Source organism: Syngnathoides biaculeatus, chromosome 17, assembly GCF_019802595.1.
Source record: "Syngnathoides biaculeatus isolate LvHL_M chromosome 17, ASM1980259v1, whole genome shotgun sequence".
Lineage (NCBI taxonomy): Eukaryota > Metazoa > Chordata > Actinopteri > Syngnathiformes > Syngnathidae > Syngnathoides > Syngnathoides biaculeatus.
In genome coordinates, this window is record NC_084656.1 from 13525825 (window position 1) to 13548099 (window position 22275).

Below are 22275 nucleotides of genomic sequence, written 5' to 3' on the forward strand. Positions count from 1 at the left end.
CAAGTGTAATTAGTTATATTGGTTTGAGAAAATAGTTAAAACAGTTCGACTGCTAAATACATTTCCACAGTAATCTTCCCAACACTGCCTGAGGTCTGGTGGTAGTGAGTTCCAAAGATGGTGTGCAGAGCAGTTGAAGGATCTGTCTGGAGTGAGTTAGTTATGCAAAAATTGGCTAATTTGTTGGTTTTTTTTGAGAAACTTGTGTAGGCTATGGCTGCGAGACAAATAATAATAATAATAATAATAAAAACATTGATACTAGTGGTGGTCTGCATAAAGATCAATTGTATTATACATGAACTCGTTCTTAAGATGCACGCAGTGGACAGATTTGCGATAAGAAACGTATGTTCAAATACAAATAATCCCAATCTCCTAAATTACACTGACCTCCTCATATGCCATATGTATATATACTGTATTTTTCGCACTATAAGGCGCACCTAAAAGCTGTTAATTTTCTCAAAAGCCGACAGTTCGCCTTATAATCCGCACCTTATATGTGGATCAATATTGAGCCTTTAGTGCAACTCCATCTAATGGATGCATAACATAACCCCAGCCCATCCTGTAGCATCTGTTCTGTGCAACTTATATATGGGAAAAGTGTTAAAATAGGCCATTCATTGGAGGTGCGCCTTACAATGTGGTGCGCCTTATAGTCCGTAAAATACGGTACATAGTATACTGAAATTCCATTAAAGAATCTAAATCACCGCAAATCAATCCAACTCAAATATAATTTTTACTATCCTCAAAGAACAACATAAAATTGTGTATCTCAAAAGACTAATCCAAGAGAATTGGGTAAAAACCCAATTTTCAAGACACCTACAAAGCAAGAACCCATTTTGCAGAAACAGAATCAGACTTAGATTTAATGGCCAAATATGTAACAACACACAAGGAATGTGTCTCCGGCAGTCGGTGCCGCCCTGGTACAACATTCATGTTGATTACTGAAAAGAAGAATAAACAAACTAACAAGAACGAAGAACAATAAACATTCAATTAATTGGAATTTATTCCTTATAAGTTAAATAAAAACAATGAAAGGGTTACACATCCTGTTTTTATTGTTTCAGTTATGGCAGTCAAATGGAATAGTGATACATTGATTATTATTACAATTAAAAAATCGGTTTAACTTGTACAGTCCCTCAAGTCTGTTACACATTTATGAGAATAGTTTACTGGTCCTTTTTCTGTCTTTGCTTTTTAAAACACAATGGAACCTTCTCAGTTTTTGTGCGACTCAGAGTTATTATAATTATAAATGTGATGTTTAAAAGAGAGTGGCAGCAATGTTCCATTTCTTTTTTCTTATTTGTTTGTAACTGGTATCATGTAGACTCAATAATTGTACCATCACAAGACTGCACTTAATTAGCGATGCTGTCTAAAGTTGAACCTTAAGGGTACAGTGGTATTTTGCTCCAGCTAAATGCCTTCTTCCGCCTGTTATTTATCCAAGGTTTAGCATGACGCTTTCATGCTCACTTGCGCTGCTGTACCCTTGAGCAAGTGTCAATTGCCATTCCAGTGGAAAGATGTCTCCTGCAGCCACTTTGCTTTTTGCCAGCATTATGTTTTATTAAATCAATAAGTCACAGTTCAACTTAACCTCTTTGAATTTAGTTACGAAACCACAGTTTTCTTCACAAGTGTGCAAAGAAATGGTGCACAACTAAAGGTTTACCGTGAATACTGACTTATAGGGGAATTAATGAAACAATACATAAAACTGTAAAAAAAACAAAAACAAAGGATCATTACTAATAAATGCATTTTTGGCCAGAAAATGGGAAATTGAAACCTCAGTTGACTTACGAGGTGTAGTAGCTATACACTTCTTCTTCTTCTTCTTTTCCTTTCGGCTTGTCCCGTTAGGGGTCGCCACAGCGTGTCATCTTTTGCCATCTTAGCCTATCTCCTGCATCTTCCTCTCGAACCCCAACTGCCCTCATGTCTTCCCTCACCACATCCATAAACCTTCTCTTTGGTCTTCCTCTCGCCCTTTTGCCTGGGAGCTCCATCCTCAGCATCCTTCTACCAATATACTCACTCTCTCGCCTCTGAACATGTCCAAACCATCGAAGTCTGCTCTCTCGAATCTTGTCTCCAAAACATCCAGCTTTGGCTGTCCCTCTAATGAGCTCATTTCTAATCCTATCCATCCTGGTCACTCCGAGCGAGAACCTCAACATCTTCATTTCTGCCACCTCCAGTTCAGCTTCCTGTTGTTTCTTCAGTGCCACCGTCTCTAATCCGTACATCATGGCCGGCCTCACCACTGTTTTGTAAACTTTGCCCTTCATCCTAGCAGACACTCTTCTGTCACATAACACACCAGACACCTTTCGCCAGCTGTTCCAACCTGCTTGGACCCGTTTCTTCACTTCCTGACCACACTCTCCATTGCTCTGTATTGTTGACCCCAAGTATTTGAAGTCGTCCACCCTCGCTATCTCTTCTCCCCGTAGCCTCACTCTTCCCCCTCTACTTTTCTCATTCACGCACATATATTCTGTTTTACTTCGGCTAATCTTCATTCCTCTCCTTTCCAGTGCATGTCTCCATCTTTCCAATTGTTCCTCTGCGTGCTCCCTGCTTTCACTGCATATGACAATATCATCTGCGAACATCATGGTCCAAGGGGATTCCAGTCTAACCTCATCTGTCAACCTATCCATTACCACTGCAAACAGGAAGGGGCTCAGAGCTGATCCCTGATGCAGTCCCACCTCCACCTTAAATTCCTCTGTCACACCTAAGGCACACCTCACCATTGTTCTGCTGCCATCATACATGTCCTGTACTATTTTAACATACTTCTCTGCCACACCAGACTTACGCATGCAGTACCACAGTTCCTCTCTTGGTACTCTGTCATAGGCTTTCTCTAGATCCACAAAGACACAATGTAGCTCCTTCTGACCTTCTCTGTACTTTTCCACGAGCATCCTCAAGGCAAATAATGCATCTGTGGTACTCTTTCTAGGCATGAAACCATACTGTTGCTCGCAGATACTTACTTCTGTCCTGAGTCTAGCCTCCACTACTCTTTCCCATAACTTCATTGTGTGGCTCATCAACTTTATTCCTCTATAGTTCCCACACCTCTGAACATCCCCTTTGTTCTTAAAAATGGGAACTAGAACACTTTTCCTCCATTCTTCAGGCATCTTTTCGCCCGCTAGTATTCTGTTGAATAAGTTGGTCAAAAACTCCACAGCCATCTCTCCAAATTGCTTCCATACCTCTACCGGTATGTCATCAGGACCAACTGCCTTTCCATTTTTCATCCTTTGTAGTGCCTTTCTGACTTCCCCCTTAGTAATCATTTCCACTTCCTGGTCCTTCACTCTTGCCTCTTCAACTCTTCCTTCTCTCTCATTTTCTTCATTCATCAACTTCTCAAAGTATTCTTTCCATCTATTTAGTACACTACCGGCACCAGTCAACACATTTCCATCTCTATCCTTAATCACCCTTACCTGCTGCACATCCTTCCCATCTCTATCCCTCTGTCTGGCCAACCTGTAGAGATCCTTTTCTCCTTCTTTCGTGTCCAACCTGGTGTACATGTCTTCATATGCCTCTTGTTTAGCCTTTGCCACCTCTACCTTTGCCCTACGTCGCATCTCGATGTACTCCTTTCGCCTCTCCTCAGTCCTCTCAGTATCCCACTTCTTCTTCGCTAATCTCTTTCCTTGTATGACTCCCTGTATTTTGGGGTTCCACCACCAAGTCTCCTTCTCCCCTTTCCTACCAGATGACACACCAAGTACTCTCCTGCCTGTCTCTCTGATCACCTTGGCTGTCGTCGTCCAGTCTTCCGGGAGCTTCGGTTGTCCATCGAGAGCCTGTCTCACCTCTTTCCGGAAGGCCGCACGACATTCTTCCTTTCTCAGCTTCCACCACATGGTTCTCTGCTCTACCTTTGTCTTCTTAATCTTCCTACCCACCACCAGAATCATCCTACATACTACCATCCTATGCTGTCGAGCTACACTCTCCCCTACCACTACTTTACAGTCAGTAACCTCCTTCAGATTACATCGTCTGAACAAAATATAATCTACCTGCGTGGTTCTACCTCCGCTCTTGTAGGTCACTATATGTTCCTCCCTCTTCTGGAAATAAGTGTTCACTACAGCCATCTCCATCCTTTTTGCAAAGTCCACCACCATCTGCCCTTCAAAGTTCCTTTCCTGGATGCCGTACTTACCCATCACTTCTTCATCGCCCCTCTTTCCTTTACCAATATGTCCATTACAATCTGCACCAATCACAACTCTCTCGCTGTCTGGGATGCTCAGAACTACTTCATCTAGTTCCTTCCAGAATTTCTCTTTCAACTCTAGGTCACATCCTACCTGTGGTGCATAGCCGCTAACCACATTATACATAACACCCTCAATTTCAAATTTTAGTCTCATCACTCGATCTGATACTCTTTTTACCTCCAAGACATTCTTAGCCAGCTCTTCCTTTAAAATAACCCCTACTCCATTTCTCTTCCCATCTACTCCGTGGTAGAATAATTTAAACCCTGCTCCCAAACTTCTAGCCTTACTACCTTTCCACCTGCTCTCTTGGATGCACAGAATATCAACCTTTCTCCTAATCATCATGTCAACCAACTCCTGTGCTTTTCCTGTCATAGTCCCAACATTCAAAGTCCCTACACTCAGTTGTAGGCTCTGTGCATTCCTCTTTTTCTTCTGACGCTGGATCCGGTTTCCTCCTCTTCTTTGTCTTCGACCCACAGTAGCTGAATTTCCACCGACGCCCTGTAGGTTAGCAGTGCCGGGGGCGGGCGTTGTTAACCCGGGCCACGACCGATCCGGTATGGGATTCTTTAGATGAACGCTCATATTTGTTTGGCACAGTTTTTACGCCGGATGCCCTTCCTGACGCAACCCTCTGCATTTATCCGGGCTTGGGACCGGCCTACAGATTGCACTGGTTTGTGCCCCCATAGGGCTGCATTTGTAGTAGCTATACACATGCAGGCTTAATTGTTGGTACCGTTCCCTTAAGGAATTTAAAACTCTTAGCGGTCCTGGAAATGCCTTATAACTTAATCCCAAAATATCTTCAGAAGAATCTGGCTTTACTTTTTTTTTGTGCTCCAATATAATTATTTAAAAATAATGAAACTGACCCGGTTTTTAGCCCTTAATTTTCGGTCTTTATCCTGTCGGAAGTTCCATAACCTCATCAAAGACACCAAAAATGTTGCCTGTGCTGTGTTCGAAAAAAAAAAACAACACTGTAGACTACCGTCTGTGAATCATGGGGTGAGTCTGAGATATGTTGTGGTGGTCCATGCAGCATACGACACATGATGTCTTGAATCTGTGCAAGGTGCAATGGAATCTCAAGACTATCAGAGCAATACAGAGTGAAAATTGTGCCAAACATATGTGCGTTCATCTGAGATGACACGCTGTGGCAACCCCGAAAGGGACAAGCTGAAAGAAACACACACACACAGAGTGAAATGTGCTCACCAGTGTTACAGCAGTTTGCCAAAAAAAAAAGCCTGACAACGGAAAGAAAAGTTATTGGTGTGCCAGGAGTCAGGATACTGGTCTCTGGACACTGAGAAAATCTGCACCGCCTGAGTGTGGGAAAAGGAAAGTGTGATTAAAATTGCCTTTTTTATTAATACATACTGTATATACATACTGTACACAGAAATGGCAAATTAGTTTTTATTTCATGGGGAACACATTTTGACCTTTCTTAAAAAAAAAAATAAAATAAAATGATGGATCAGGATGAGAAAGCATTCTGGTAAATTGGATTGATTATGCAAAACAGCCCGTTTGTGAAAAGGTCAGCATGGTTTCCGAATTGAGGGTGGGGAAAACTGAATAACTTAGTGTTCTCTGTGTGCCTGCTCATGCTGCTTTTAAAAATCATCACCACGCATTGTATTCTCAAGGTATTTACATGTCATTCATGAAGCTCTGGAAAAACATGATGACAAATGTTTTGATTTAAAAAAAAAAGAATAACAGTAAAGTACTGGACAATTTAAACGCACACTGCTTTATATATTGGACCTTATCACACCACTTGATGCGCCTTGTTAGGTATTACGGAGATGCCAAAATGTCTGTGCACATTTTGTGAGTGATAAAATGCTGAATAATTTGAAGCGAAGAATGTAGAAGAACTGCCATTCATACCAATTAGGTATTAACAGTAAAATTAAACACTGAGTACTCACTATAATTTGGACGACACTGTAACACAGAGTGACAAATATTAATGTGAAACTGAGTAGACCAACAATAGCTATGTGAATGATTGCAAAGCTCTTCTTCTTTTCCTTTCGGCTTGTCATACCATCCTTTTCCATATCATCTTATCTCCTGCATCCTCTCTCACACAGACGACCATCATTTAACCTTCTCTTTGGTCTTCCTGGTGCTCTCTTGCCTGGCAGCTCCTTCTCCATCACCCTTCTACAAATATACTCTCTCTCCTCTGGACCAACCCAAACCATCAAAGTTTGCACTCTCTAACTTTGTCTCCAAAACATCTAACCTTGGCCGTCCTTCTGACGAGCTCAATTCTAATCCTATCCAACCTGCTCACTCCTACAGAGAACCTCAGCATCTTTTATTTCCACCACTGCCAACTCTGCCTTCCTGCTGTCTCTTCAGTGCCACCGTTTCTAATCCGCACATCATGGCAGGCCTCATCACTGTCTTATAAACTTTGCCCTTCATGCTCTTCTGTCACATAACACACCTGACACCTTCTTCCACACGTTCCAAACTGCTTGGACTTGTTTCTTCGCTTTCTTACCACACGCACTATTGCTCTGGATAGCTGACCCCAAGCATTTCTTCTATTTCTTCTTCCTGTCACCTCACTCTTCCCCCTCCACCTTTTCTCATCTTTTACCACATGCTTCTCTTCTCTCTCTTTGTCTGCTTCATATTACTCCCCACCGGCAGTCTCATCTTACATGTCACCATTCTATGGTGCCTACCCACACTCTCTCCTCACAGTCAGTAACCTCCTTCCAATCACGTCTGCACAAAACGTAATCCACCAGAATGCTTCTACATCCACTCTAGTAGGTCATCCTATTTTCCTGCCTCATCTGGAAAAAAGTGTCAACTACTGCCATTTCCATCCATTTTACCATCATCAGCCCCCCCCCCTGTTCCTTTCCTGAATGCCAAAACGTACCCATCACTTCTTCATCACCCCTATTTCCTTAACCAACATGTCCATTACTAGTTACCCCAGTGGCTTCTCTCTCTTTGTCCTGGATGCTCAGAAGTACTTGGTCTTTTACAGTATTTTCCAACAATATTTCAACAAGTGACCCATTGATATCAAGGAGAAAGAAAATGGAAAAAGTAAACCTATGAGCATACTAAACACCATTTAGTGTAACAAAGCCTCTTCTGGTCATTCATCCACATGGCTACTGGCAATCATCTCTATCATGACACTGAAACACTCAGTATTTTGACACCGCTGTCATCTTCACTTAAATATGAGTCCACTTACCCCACAGAGGGAGTGAAGAAGCCCAGTCACGATCTAACTGCTAACATTCATACTCTTATATAGAGTGACAGTGTTGATCAGATTTGAGTTTACTCTTGTTACTTCAATTCCAGCAACACGGTGGAATGGTGGCCAGTTCTATTTTTTTTCTTCACATTCAGAAGATCCAAGTTCAAATTTCTGGGTGAACATCATCTATGTAAAATATGCCTATTTGGCATTGCATCAGGGAGAGGATCCAAGTCCCACAATACTGAACAATATAAGCGTATAGAAATGGAATGATGGAGGGACATTGTGTGTACTGCTATAATAACTTAAAAGAATAGGTTGTGTTTTGTATCTTTATATTGCACATAATGCTGTAGTGACACCTCACAATCGCATCCAATTGTTCTTTTAAAGATAATGTTAATAATGGTTACTATCTCTTCATAGAACCATTTGAAATTGTCCATGTGAGCTTGCTTCCTGCACAGCACCCCCCCCCCTCCACCACCTGTCTTTATTGTTCCTGCACATCAGAGAGGATTCATTTACTTGGCATATTTACCCGTATGTTTTCATAATGGCTGGCATTTTGGAACAGCTGCCAGTATTTAACATCAGACACCTTCAAAATAAATTGAGGCGCTGTCATCTCCCCTAAATCATATTCACGTTTTGTTCTAGAGCACATAAATCCGACGAACAGCCATGGAGCTGCCGTCTGTGTTCACATTTATTCTCCGGCCTCAGAACCACAGAGCTTACACGTTGTTCTGACAACCGTTTGTGGAGGATATTCCATAAAAATAAACCGGAATAGGCATAGAAAGTCAAAAAGATGCACAACATTTTATACATATCAGCTATACAATTACATTCCTACTTTATTTAATATAGAGTAGAATGAAAGAGAAACAGTCATGCAACTGAGCTGGTGGGGTTCTGCCTATAACATCTCTATGCCTTTGCTGCACAGAGATGGGAGTGATGGGGTGAGGGATGTTGTCGTAATTGTGGGATAACGTGTGTGTGTGTGTGTGTGTGTGTGTGTGTGTGAGTGTGGAGTGAGAGGCAGAGAAACGTACTCGCTTAGAAAAAGAAAGAGGTTATCTGACACAAACCTCGGTGGAGGAGATCTTCCTCATATCCTGTTTTCGATAAGGTGACAGTATTTTCTTCTTGTCATAACGTGGATGAAATGAGAGCAGAAAATCAGCAAACTTTATGAATTATGCCTACAATAAAACCAACCAAATGTATATGCTTGTCTGTGTCACCTGGGCATTTATTTATTTATTTATTTTTTTTTTAGTTGGTTTGCTAGTTTGCAGTCTTCCAGAGTTAGAACAAAAAATATTCCCTGGGGAATGTTATTGTTGGGTTGGGGCGTGATTAACTTTGGTGCAATTCATGATAAAAGATGCAAAGATTTGTTATCATTCTAAGATAAGGCATTTTTTCACATTTTGCACAATAGCTCAACCAATGAATACACATCCTGAGTTTCTTTTTGAGTTTTTTTCCTTCATAGGTCCGGTTCAATTGATCAGGTGTGATTACAGCAAACAAAAGTCTGTATGTAAGTACGTAATAATATAGAAAAAATAGTATTTTTAAAGCAAATGTTCCTCCTGTTTAGTATGTTGTTGTGTCCAAGAAGAAAAGTGAGGGATAGCTTTCTACTGTCTACACATAAAACTCGCAAGAGTGAGCCACGGAAGGATCTCAGTGATTGCTAATAGGAAAAATTTATGATGACCATAGAGCTGGAAATGGAAGACAAAGTGAGAAAGCAGCACGTCTCTGTGCTGATTACTCAGTACAAAATGGCTCTGTCGAGATTAATCGTAAAGCCTCCCGACTCCCTTACAGCCGGTTACGTCGCCATTTGCAAATATGGGATGGATGTACCCACTTCGCCTCCGTTGTTGTTGCGCTATGACGCAGGGGTCTTCCACGCTGAGCAAGTGGAGGGTGAAAAGGCTTTTAAGCGGTAATCATCTCACTCCAGACATTGTTTTTGAAAGTAAAGGAAGCGAACATATTGCATTGTTTTTACATTTCATCCTTAACAGCAGTTTGGTTTACAGTAAATTATTTTGGAAGGCCGAATAGTCAACTTCAGAAATAGACTTAGTTCGCCTTTTATGTATGAGGAAAACTTCCAAATCCAAAGAATCAGAGCTCAACCAGCATCCCGAAAGGGATTGTGATTGATTTCCGAGGTTCCGCTGTATTTCATTTTTATTTTAACTGTGAGAATAATTTAATATCACATTGAGTTGTTTTAGATACTACCACACAATATATAGTGACAGAGACTTAGAGAGGGTTGGCGTAGCTGTAGCTCCTAATGTGCTCATCCATCACCTGGATAAATCACAACCATCATAAATCACAATGCCAAAGTGCTGATAAAACATGCACATATTCACTGGCATTCTGTAAATAAAGTGCGCACGCTACGACACCTCCCTGCGGACGTGCTGGCTTTGCTCTTCTCCAAAGTCCATTGGATATGATATCCTCTGGGGGATCTTGGAGGTGTGTACACACAAAACAATGCTTGCAGTTCAGTTTTACATGATTTTTAATACTACTCGTGCTCACTGCTGCAATCCGCAAAAAGTATATTACTACTATGTACTATATAAATAAAAAACCCCACATTCATGTACAGTTGTCTCTCCTCTGCTGCTGGTGTTTATTTCATTCTCAACTTCTATAGACCATTTTTTGGTCCAGTAGGTGTATTTATTTTTTGGAGCAAACATTTTTGTTCCAATGACACTATGTAATGTACTGTTTCAATATTCATGTATTTTGACAATCACATCTGCAATACATCAACGCGTACCTTAGTATTTTATTTACCCGCGCATGTACAAAGAATTATTTGCATTTCCATTCACACCTAAGCGCAATTTAGAGTCTTCAATTCAACTATCATGCATGTTTTTGGGTTGTGGGAGGAAATCGGCACGCCAAGAGAAAACACACTGGCATGGGGAGAATGTGGAAATTCCACACAGGCAGCGTTGGGATTCGAACCCCGGTCCTCAGAACTGTGAGGCAGATGTGTGCTCGAGAAAAGTGTCAAAGATGTTTTTGTCCCTTCATTCTACTGCTTTTTATTATTGTCCTGGTACCATTTCAGTACCTCTATTGAAGTACCAGTAACCAGTATGTGGGTTTTTTTTCCGGATGCGACAGAATTTTTGCATGCCAGAAGCAGCTATGTTTTAGACTGGCACAAGCCATGAAGGATTTGCGATGAATCACTCTTCGGGTTGACGGTATTAAAGGGTTCGCTTTAATAAGGTTATGATTGGTTTCTCTGATTGATTTAGGAATATTAATTTGACTTGGTAAACTGTGCAGTCAGCTGGGCGAAGTGGCCAGGGTGGAGGATGTCAAGCATTCCCTTCTAAAGCTGCTGCACTCGTAAACTGATCCAGATAACGGGAAGAAAACGGATGCATGGACTAAACAAACAAACCGACTGGCAGCTAATGAATGCATAATCAATATTTTGGATGTTGGATCATTCGGTATAATTATTCTGTATCGTTACAGGTGGGATATTGCCTTCGCGGGCGAGATTGATATTTTCTAACATTCACGACTTGAACCCGAGTTCCAAGATGGAAACTGATAGTGTCCAGTATCAATGCATTAAAAAATTAAAGTGCATTGGCAATAAACGAGTCTTTTGCATTCTTTGAATTGTTTTTGCAGTATGCGTGAAGACATAATAATTCATAAATACATAAATGAACATCACAACTGGAATCACAACATAACTAGCACTGAGGTCGTTGAGTTTCTAGCGATATATTTGTCACATTATTCATTTACGCTTATAATCGCTGCTGTGTTTTGCTGCATTTTTATTTATTTTAACTAAAGACAGTTTCCCTGGAAACACAATTTGAAGCCATGTAATTAGTAAGACTGTCATTATCATTTCTTTGATTTAGAACAAGCGTCGCCGTCAAAAGGATTATTTCATTTCCTCTGAACGAAGTTATACCGACGCGGCTTTGTTTACCCATTTATAGCAGAATGTTAATGCATCTCGCTCTCTATTCGTCAGAGGATCGACTGTTTGAATGTCAGACGGAGAGCACTCAAGAGAAAGTACAAGTTACTGTGTACCATCCATCAAGAGCTTATTCAAGCTTCCCTGATTTTCCTTGTAAAATTCTTTTTTTTTTCACCAAGAATAAGGTTTGTACTGGAGCTTAAACCTGATGTCGTTTGTCTGTATGCAATGAGATTAAAGCTGTTCCTTCTTATTATGTTTCGTAACAGTGAGACATGCAATATGCAAATATGTAGCCTGATTAAGCACACGGAAGATTACAAATGAGATCCGATGCTCATTTTCCTACATCTATCGAGTGAGAAGGCGCAAACTGATCTTAATAAAGATAAATATCCAAGTACTAGAGCAGACGTGGGAAATTAGGGCCCCAGCCCTCAATCAATATGGCTTTGCAAGTCTTTTTTGTATTGTTTTGGGGTCACTACTTTAGTTACATTAAGGCCACACTGAAAAAAAAAGACCGTTATCTTCCAGCCATCCACTCACACCCAAGCAAATACAAATAATGTCCAATGTTCTTGGAAAATATGCCATTCATCCTTCATCATATGTTTGTATTTTGACTGTACATACACACCACTTGAATGGAACATGTAAGGCCCAAACAATATGGATTTTTTAAGGCTGATGGTGATTATGATGTCACTGGAGGGAAAAAAAAAGAATAATAATTTCATCACCCAATTCTTTTGAAGAATAGGGTTCCTTTAAATGTTAATTCATATTTTTCAACATTTTTTTTCTTTGCCACGGGTAGATGACTTTGAAATGAAAGCAGAAACCAGAGATGTCAAAACATCGATTTTGACAGAGTTGCATTTTAAATGTATGATATTCAGAGAGAGAATCAAACGCAAATGGGGGCCAGTCTTTTTCTTTTTGTTTTAAAGGAAAATGGTACACAGGGGCAAAAGTTTAAAAACTAGGAAACATGTAGTGTAGTCCACCAGGGGTTTGTTTAGTTTCATGGTTTTCATACATTTATTTTTTCAGCTGAAACATTTATTGTTCCGAAATGATCGAGCTGATTGTTTGTTTTACAAATTGATAAAAATTCATCATACCGACAAAAGGCAATGATGTTCCATTGATTTAATGGTACATATTCCATTATTTCTTGCAGCACCAAGAGGAATATTTGGCTGCCCTGGCTCATTAATTTCAATCTCATTAGATATTTGGCCCAAAGATAAAACAATGTTGGAAAAGAAAATTCTCTGTAAACTTGCATTGACGTGCTCTATCTGTGCCTTTGTCTCGATTCAAATGATCACAAAAGATATTGTCAAATTTATGGGATCGGACAGCAGACTCACATGAGTACATGTGTTGTGTTTTGGTCTCACTTCCAAAAACTTACTTGAACCAGTTGGCTCACTGGGATTCCAATAATGCCCGATTAATACTTAAATGCCTTTTTATCAAAAGTAATCGAGATTTCACATTTAACTTTCGTATGTTCCTCTGTATCAGTGTCAGTGGTTACAGTCTTATCTTGGTTGGGTGGCAACAGTACAATATGTGAATGTTTTTTCTTTGGTTTGAATCTGGTTTAAATTAAAATTAAATTAAATTTAAATGTTTACTGCATTAGAAATGTGGCAATTTTCTTGTATTTCGACATCATTACTTTAGAGTCAATAAGGTTGAAAAGTGTTTTTCAAAATGCCTGTTGACCTATGATTTGTTTGGATTGTGTTTAGTTAATAAATTACAGTCATAAAAACACGTACTAAGATGTAACTTGATGACAATTGTGTCAGAAATGGACCTCATCTCACTTTTCATCTGAGCTGCAACACAAATTTGTGAGTCACTGTAAAATGTTAGCTAAAAACAACAAAAACTTGGATCACAAGTGACTGCTTTGAACATGAGCCTTCTACATGTAAATTTCAGTGGAGGTATTTTCATTTTCTTCGCTCCAAAAACCCAACGAGTAAGCAAAACGAATACAGAGTTAATCCTTTGCATCCATATCTGGGGTCCTATGAGGTATGCTGAGGTTTTGTGTGAAATGACGCATGACAGCAGTTCGTATGCTGAACTTTATAGACACACTTCCTCAAAATGTTTACTCAATTCTGTATTCGATGCTTTAGCAGTATTCACCACAAGAGGTTTGAATGTAGATGTAAGGCAGCAAGTCTATAATGTTCATCGTAACAGTACAATGTTCATCAAGTGTCCAGTTTCGTGGTTTATGTGGTCAACTGTAGCTTCGAGTAACATTTCTTTTGCACATTTAACATTTCATGAATAAATCATTCTAGCCTCGATAGGTCATAAAAGATCATTTATATCTACATGTTGCTCTGAGCAAAACACAGATTTCTATGAGACAGTTTCAGACTCACGGGCTACCCCCACTCGGGCTTTCACATTTGAGTGCTCACTGCGAATATAATGTGGTTTCTCCTTTGGCGGGCTGCAAGAGAATTGAAAGTGTGACTTCATAAGTCAAGTTATCGCTGAGTATATTCGGCAAGACAGCAATACTGGTGGTTTAAAAATAGTCTAATTTGAAACCACCCGGATCTCTGCCATAATTCCTTTTCTTTTGTCAAACAACTCCAAGCCAAGACTTGGGGAAGAATGTCACATGAAGATGTGCGAAGGGAAGTATTAGGGGGGGCCGTAGAATGTCCTAGAGACTCAAATGTTTAATCAGTGTATCTTGTCAGCTATTGGCTTGTCTCCGGACATCATATTAGTGATTAAATGCCTCGCTGTCCTTCGAGGCAGAATATCCCCTGACGTGACCTGTTAACGCGGTTACCGAGACCATCAACAGTATCAATGGCCAACCGACTGTCACCCCGCATTCGTGTCACTAAAGGGTTCATGCCAATCTGGCCTGCAGAGTTTCTCCTGGGATCTCGCCAGCTTGGAATCTAAACTCTAAATGCAAAACTTAAGTGAAGTTCATCATCTACTTATGCAAAGATTGCAAAAGTCAAGCTAATCTCTGGTGACGGATAAGTCTGTAATACTGGGCAACCTTCCATGTCCTCATCAATGATGTGAGTGCTTTTTTTTTTTTTTTCGGTAGCTGGCTGATTATATCTAAAGGGGCACAGAATATTTTTCATATTTAATATTAATTTTCAGCTATCATGCAAAGGAAGGATGTCTTGAACTCATGGCTAAACGTTGATATTAAACTCCAAGAGTTCTGAGGACCGGGGTTGGAATCCTGGCCCCGCCTGTGTTTAGTTTGCATATCCTCCCCGTGCCTGTGCGGGTTTTCTCCGGTCACTCCGGTTTCCTCCCGCATCCCAAAAACATGCAACATTAATTGGAGACTCTAAATTGCCCCTAGGTGTGATTCTGAATGTGGCTGTTGTCAGTCTCTCTCCATGTGCTCTGCGATTGGCTGGCAACCAATACATGGTGTACCCTTCCTCCCGCCCGTGGACAGCTGGGATTGGCTCCCGCAAACCTCGTGAGCATAAGTGGCTCAGAAAATGGTTACGTGTGTATGTGTTTTTATAGCTGAGCTCAATATTAATGAAAGCTGGATGCTCTTCTATACATGTTTAAAGAACAGGAACAAAACAATAAAACACAGTAGCATAGTAGACTATGTGAAGCACATTACGGCTTGGCCATGATGTATCAAAGCACTTGTACAGTAAAGTCTAGCAAGAGAAAACAAGACAACTAAGTAGCAAAACCGCTACACCACTAATTACTTCATTACCCGTTGCAAAGCAAGACACGTCTACGATTGATTGGACCATGCTGAGGCAGTTATTAAAAGCGGGTACGTCTACTAATGTGAATTAACTTACTCCCTTGTATCCATCATCTATATTTTAATTTCTCTCATTTCCACCGCAGGAGTATTTATGTATAGACAAAACATTAACTCCCCAACACCATTTCTCAGAAAATGTTTGCACTTGCGGTTGGCAACCAGTTCAGGGTGTACCCTGACAGCTGGGGTAGGCTCCAGCACTCCCACGCACCTTGTTAGGATAAGCGGCTCAGAAAATGGATGCCTGGATGGATGAATGTTTGTGATTTAAGTGTTCACATGATATTTTCAACAGGTATTAGTAACAAGCCAAGCAATACACAAACAAATAAGGCATAATGTTCACATATGATGTAAATTTGTATTGTGTTATTGTTTGCTGTTGACTTTTGGGTACAGAAAATTAAGTTTGTTTGGCCGGATGCCCTACTTGACACAATCCATCCGTTTTTTATTTATTTATTTTTTTTAAATCAAGGCTTACTGCTGACTGTGACATTGGGACATTGGCCAGGAGTCAAATCTGTCATTTGCACCAAACACATGGACAAGTACACATTATATTTGACTTAATAGAGTGACATGCATTAAATGACATGAACATGAAAAAACTAGCTGAAATATGCCAGTTCTGTATTTAGAAAGCAAGCCTACTCATTATCATGTGAACATTAATACTGGCCTTATTAGTCAAAAATGATGGCCTACAGTATGAAAAGGTCTCTAATGATCGAATTGTCACACAAGAAGCAACTTCTAGCGCTCACTCAATACCGTTTGGATGCAACGCATACCGATTGTGATAATTACAGAACTAATGCAAATAGCCTCCATTCGTGCTCGCAGGACATTTGGACAAATGTACTGCATATGGATTACCGTTCTGAGGAAATATACTCCAAATTGAACACATGTTTGGTGTCACAGTACACGCAATGTATGACAGTGAACCAGCACAGCAGTACAAACCAAGGATGAGAGGGAAAATAGTGCGAAAACATTTTTACTAAGAATTCTCTGTCAAGATTTGCAGACAGGTTGTGTCATTTATCAATTGTCCAAAGTCACAGGTGAGTAATATACAGTATAGCTTTGGAGCTATCAGTACTAACAAAAGCTTTGATATTTCATGTATTTCAATACACTTGACTGTGTGAATGCTGGAAGTATTATTCTAAAATTCCCAAAGTTCTCAACATTAAATTTACCAAAGATTCCTAAAACTTAGGACAAGTGAGGCATTATTTTATTTACCCTTTCCAGAAATTGCCGGTTTTCTCAAAATTAAAAAATGTTCACCACTTCAAATACGAGTAATAATCGAATGAGCCATTGAACGACAACACTTCCTCATCAGTTGTATTCCAAATGTTCAAGGAGAGCAATTTTCTTCAGTCCAAAAATTCCCACATTCCCTGAAATCAACATTTATTCCCAGTAAAATTTTAATTTTTTTCCCCTCAAGTTTTCCTTTCGACCAGTTCAAACCATTACGAAAGTTCATCTGATTCATGCCAACCAGGGGTTGATCCCCATGACTTAAATTCCCCTGTTTCCATTTAAAAAATTCCCAAATTATGAATTTTTAACATATTTACCTACGGTTTCCAGATTTCCTAACAAATTGAAGCATTCTAAGACTCACATTCAACATTTCAATTAATTCCACAGCATCTCAGATTGTTTTCTAGTTGCACATAATTTATAGGGCAATATATATGTTTTGATTTCGTGGTATTTCTTTGTATGTATGGAAAAAGCAGCATTAGGAAAGCATTTACTGGGAAAGTCAAAATACTGTCTGCAATGCTTGCTTTTTTTTTTTTTGTATTGTATTTGTTGTGTATATAAATGCCAGTGTGTATCTTGTTGTGTCCTTGCATTATCGCTCATGTATATCAATAAACATATGGTAAAAAGCGGAAGGACACATTGTAAAATTCGAGGTAAAAAAAAGAATCAGGTAATGTTTCTTGAAGAAGATGCGATACAGAGAAAAGTGCCTGACAGCTTGGGTTATTGTTGCACTGCATTCTTACCATACATGCATATGCCTATTTTTCTCTTTCTGGCTGTAATTTTTATATTTTTTTGACAAGTCACACAGCTTCACTCAGAACTAACTGCCTTTAAGGTAGATAAGTTAATGTTGAAAAATTGTCAGCCTGATAAAGCCAAATCAAAGTTCAACTCAGGGCATTCCTTGGGAGACCTTTTTGCTTCTCAGATGTGCTCCTCACTGACAATTCTGGTGCTGTTGGAGCAAAGAGCTGAAACGGGATCGTTCTGAGCTGATGCTAAAAGATTTTTAACCTTTGTTTTATGAATGAATGCTGGAATTACCTTCTACCTTTTTTTTTTTTTAAAGGTTGGGTCAAAATGCAGAAGCTTTAAGAATAGCTATTTTTAAGAATTGAAAATTTTCATATTCATGCTGACTAAGCCTCTGTATGGAAAAAAAAAGGAGTTTGTCTCTGGAATGAAAGTGAACTGCTAAAACCTATCCAATAAGTCAATTTTAAGCGTGGTTTAGTTACATCCACAAATCCCTGCTGCTACATTTCTTCTCCACCTGGATGCATTTAATCCATCCATCCATCCATTTTCTTTGCTGCTTATCCTCACGAGGGTCGCAGGAGTGCTGGACCATATCCCAGCTGTCAACGGGCAGGAGGTAGGGTACACCCTGAACTGGATGCCAGCCAATCGGAGGGCACATGGAGACAGACAACAGTTGCACTCACAATCACACCTAGGGGCAATTTAGAATGTCCAAATAATGTTGCATGTTTTTGGGATGTGGGAGGAAGGCGGAGTGCCCGAAGAAAACCCACGCAGGCATGGGGAGAATATGCAAACTCCACACAGGCGGGTCCGGGTTTTAACCTGGAACCTCAGAACTGTGAGGCCAACACTGCTGATCCACCGTGCCGCCAGATGCATTTAATCTACATGGAAAATTGGAAAAATGGCATAAGCAACGTAAGATGTAGCTTCACCCGATAGTGTTTGTTGAATGAGTGATTGATTTAAAGCTATTTGAATAAAGTCACAGGTTATTTAACCAAAATTCAAAATGTTGTCAATGATTCTGCCAACAATCATTTTTGAAAAATGAATTGATTATTTAAATGATTGGACTCAGTTCCAACCCGATATTTGATCAATGCCCAAAACTAGTATACGTGTTATATTTGTCCAGACAATTGTTAACAACAAAAAAAGTCTGGTAACCTACAAACTGCATGTAATGATGCTCAGTGTTTTTGTATTTTTTTTTTTAATATACTGAATGAGGGTGTCACTTTTCTGTCACTGCTTTATAATGAACTCACCAGTCACTGCAATTGATCTCTTTGTCATGTACCTCCAAAAGCGGCATTGAATGGCTGGCTGCTCAATGATCTTTTTTGTGTGTTTCCTTGCAGAATGAGTACACGTGTCGACGCCCACTACCCGGTGCATGGCTGGGCGATCTGCCGACAATCCATTAGAAGAAACTGCTTTGGACCGTGCCGGTGCTGGGAACAACATACAAATTCAATATACAGAGAGAATTACACAGAGAAGACCATAAGGATCAAATTGAATGCAGCAACTTTAAAAAAAAAAATAACATACTGGAAAACTGCATTGCAAGGATAAATGGTAATGACACAATTGACTACTACTATTAGTTTCTTGTACTGCTGGCCTAATATGGAAAAAAAATTCTAAACAACTACTGGGAAATGACTGATCCGAACCACAATTGCTTATCGTCTCTATGAGGACAACGTGGTCGGTTTTGAGGATCAAGACTGTACATATGCAAAATTGCTTTAAAAGTTACTGATGAATATGTACTCATCCATGAGCTTCGACTCCCCCAATGACAGATGTGAGCAACTCAAGTGGATTTTGATACCATAGGAAGCATTAAAAGTGACTTTTCTTTCTTGGTGAAAAGACGCATTCGAGATTTGGATGGCGTTTGCAGTACGTGTCTCACAAGATCTGTTTTTGCACCTGAACATAAATCAAGTCACAGGTTGTAAGAAGAAGAGTGAAGAAAGAGAGAGAGAAAATAGCCAGAACTGAGACTATCCCAAGCCAATGACTTTGGTTGTTGTGCATTTGTAACTTATTATTATTATTATATCTATTTTTTTGGTACGTTTCATTTTTAATGTGGTTTCGAATGCCAATCAGACCCCGTCTCTCTGGTTTGATATAAATGAAAGAAAATGCAATCAGAATTAAAAGGATAGAAAAAAAGATTGAATTATACTTTTAGTATAATGTGATTAATTATGTACTTTAAGGCTATTTGTTTCCGCCGCTTGTAACCTTAAACACCAAATGCACTGCTTTTGATGTTGGCACTCCTATTCATGGCTTCATTTCTTTGCTCAAGTTTTGTTCCTTTCCCACCGTACAACATAGACATCACATAAACGTGATGTGTGACGTAGAATTAATGGTTTCTTTCTTACCTTCTAAGTGCATTCCATTTTTTTTTTCCAGTACCACGTTGATGATCATGTGTTGATCTAAAATGATACTCGGACTCACCGGTATTAATTTCGTCGGGACAGAAAGATTTAAAATGGCAATGAGAAAAGGAAACGCCATATTTCATTTTCATGAAGTTTAATTTTTATGCCAACAAAGATAACATACCGTGCTATGAGAGAAGCTGTTCTCACAAGAATTTAGTAGAATTTTGTAAGAAAATGTAAAAACCTCCAAAGGTAATATTGTTTTTGCGGTTTGTCCCATCCCCATTACTCTAAACAACTAGTATAATTGTTTTTTTTTTCCCCAACGATTGCTCCATAAATGAGTTGTTTATGTCGATTTGGGGAGGTAACGTGTTGACTGTTTATTGTATTGTCATCCATGTAATTCACAATGCAACATTATCATGGTACGGTATGATAATGATAACATTTTGGTGTTGTTGTGCAGTCCCAAACAAGCATGATGCATCCTTGTTTCCTTTGAGGAAAGAATAGAAATGACACAAGCAGGCTTTACCCATATAGTTCTTACAAGCTGTGAGATCCTTGTCAGAAATAACTGCCCCATCTACCTTATAATACCAAGTGGGCCCAAACTCGAGATTTGAAAATTGACAATGAGTCATGTCTTGCATAACCTGTTTCCTTCCACTTTTGTTTCACTTTTCTTCTCAACTTGAACACTCAACTAAAATCTTCGGAGAACAGATTGTCGCATAGCAAATAAACAGGAAGCTTCTATTTCTCTCTCGTGAGTGCACGTAAAAGTGCGCTGCTGTGAATCAGCTTTTTCGTTCCCATTCGTGCTGCGTGTGTGGCTTTGTGAATTTTGCAGTGATGGTATTTACTCGGACCCGTCCTGAAGAGATAACTGAGCACTTTTCCCCATCAAATGACTTGTTTCACTTTGCTTAAATGAGCCACCCTACTCTCCCTTGCGGAGACCGACATCTCTGGGCGCCGTTCTTTGTGTGCTTGTATTTCATCTTAAGGTACTGTATATTGAGTTGTGACATGCTTCTGAAAACCCCTCAATGTAACTCTTTCTATACTGAACAATTGTCATTTTCTATTGTAAATTTCTGCTTTCCTCACTGTTGATGCTTAGTAAGCTGGCTGTGTGTTTTCGTTCACTTTCAACTGTGTGTTTTCTAAATGAAAATATTGACTTGATTGGTCAGCAATATGAATTGATCAAATAAAATATGACTTAGCCATACACTGTTGCTACTCCATAACGCTCGAGGCTTTTCAGAAACTGTACGTGTGCACGAGCCGTGAAGGCCAGCTTATTCCCCGTGGATCACCGGTGCCGAAGCTGTCACGTCATCATTAGTCTGATTAATTTAGAGAGGAAGAACATCGATCTCTGCTCCACTGTTCTTGTTCACAGTCGCACCCACAGTGAGCTGCAACAGACCTAATTATGCTCCTTGTGAAATGTGCTGCATAACTCAAGAGGGACTCGTTATTATTGATCCCTCCCCATGTTCACTGCACTCAGAACACGTCAAGTGGTAAGCTCACAAGTCTCGATGGTTTATATTCATAGAGTCCCATCTGGGAATTTTTTTCGATAACCGCCCCTCCATGATGTGATCACTTCTACCTTCCTCAACTTCTACTGGATTTCTCTTTTACTTTGTCACTTACTTCTGGCCCCTCTTTATAAGCATTTCCCAGGTCCATAGCCATCAATAATTCTAGTGCTAAAAGCATTATGCTGTGCTTCTCTAAAGCCCCGCCCAGAATTCTAAGAGTTGATTCAACTAAGAATAAAAGCTATTCATAAAACATTTTAATTCTACAAAAGTCCAATACTAAGATATGAAGAGTCAGGTCTGGAGACGACTTTGAAGAGGCTAGAGAGGTGTGAAAATGTTTCCCCACATTTCATAACAATGACAACCCGTTGATATCATTATTACAGTGGTTACTGTAGTAACCTGGTTGAAAGTACTGACTGAACTCGGAAAGTTTTGTGTACCCATTCAGCAAGTCCTTTGTAATTGGGGAAAAAAAATATAGATTTTTTTTGTCAAATTCAAAACAGATTCCTCCCTCCAGGAATCAACAAAAACCAAACAACAGCCGGGTGTAACTGCATCATAATGAAAACTGTTCATGGTAGTTACTGGTAGACCCCCCCACCTGTGACTGAAGTCAAGAACCCCACGTGATCAAGCTTTTGGTAACAGACACAAGAAAAAACTCACACGAGGGAAGAAACCTTGAACAGAACTTCATCTAACCCTAACCCTAATGTGAGGGATGCAGAGCAAGGCCAGCATATGGCATTGAAATGAGTCTATATTCAAATCTTGCTGCATATTTTACCTTTAATATGCATTAATGTGGGAAATGGTATC

At 39.7% G+C, this 22275-nt stretch overlaps 1 protein-coding gene across 1 annotated transcript in view; it reads left to right on the top strand.

Annotated features, from left to right (window-relative positions):
• lrrtm4l1 (leucine rich repeat transmembrane neuronal 4 like 1) overlaps nucleotides 1-19343 on the top strand; it is a 55763-nt gene extending 36420 nt beyond the window's left edge. Inside the window, exon 5 of the mRNA XM_061802041.1 lies at nucleotides 18833-19343. Coding sequence (XP_061658025.1) covers nucleotides 18833-18898 — 66 coding nt within the window. The 3' untranslated portion in view covers nucleotides 18899-19343. The remainder of the gene's footprint in view (nucleotides 1-18832) is intronic.
• The last annotated feature ends 2932 nt before the right edge of the window (nucleotides 19344-22275 follow it).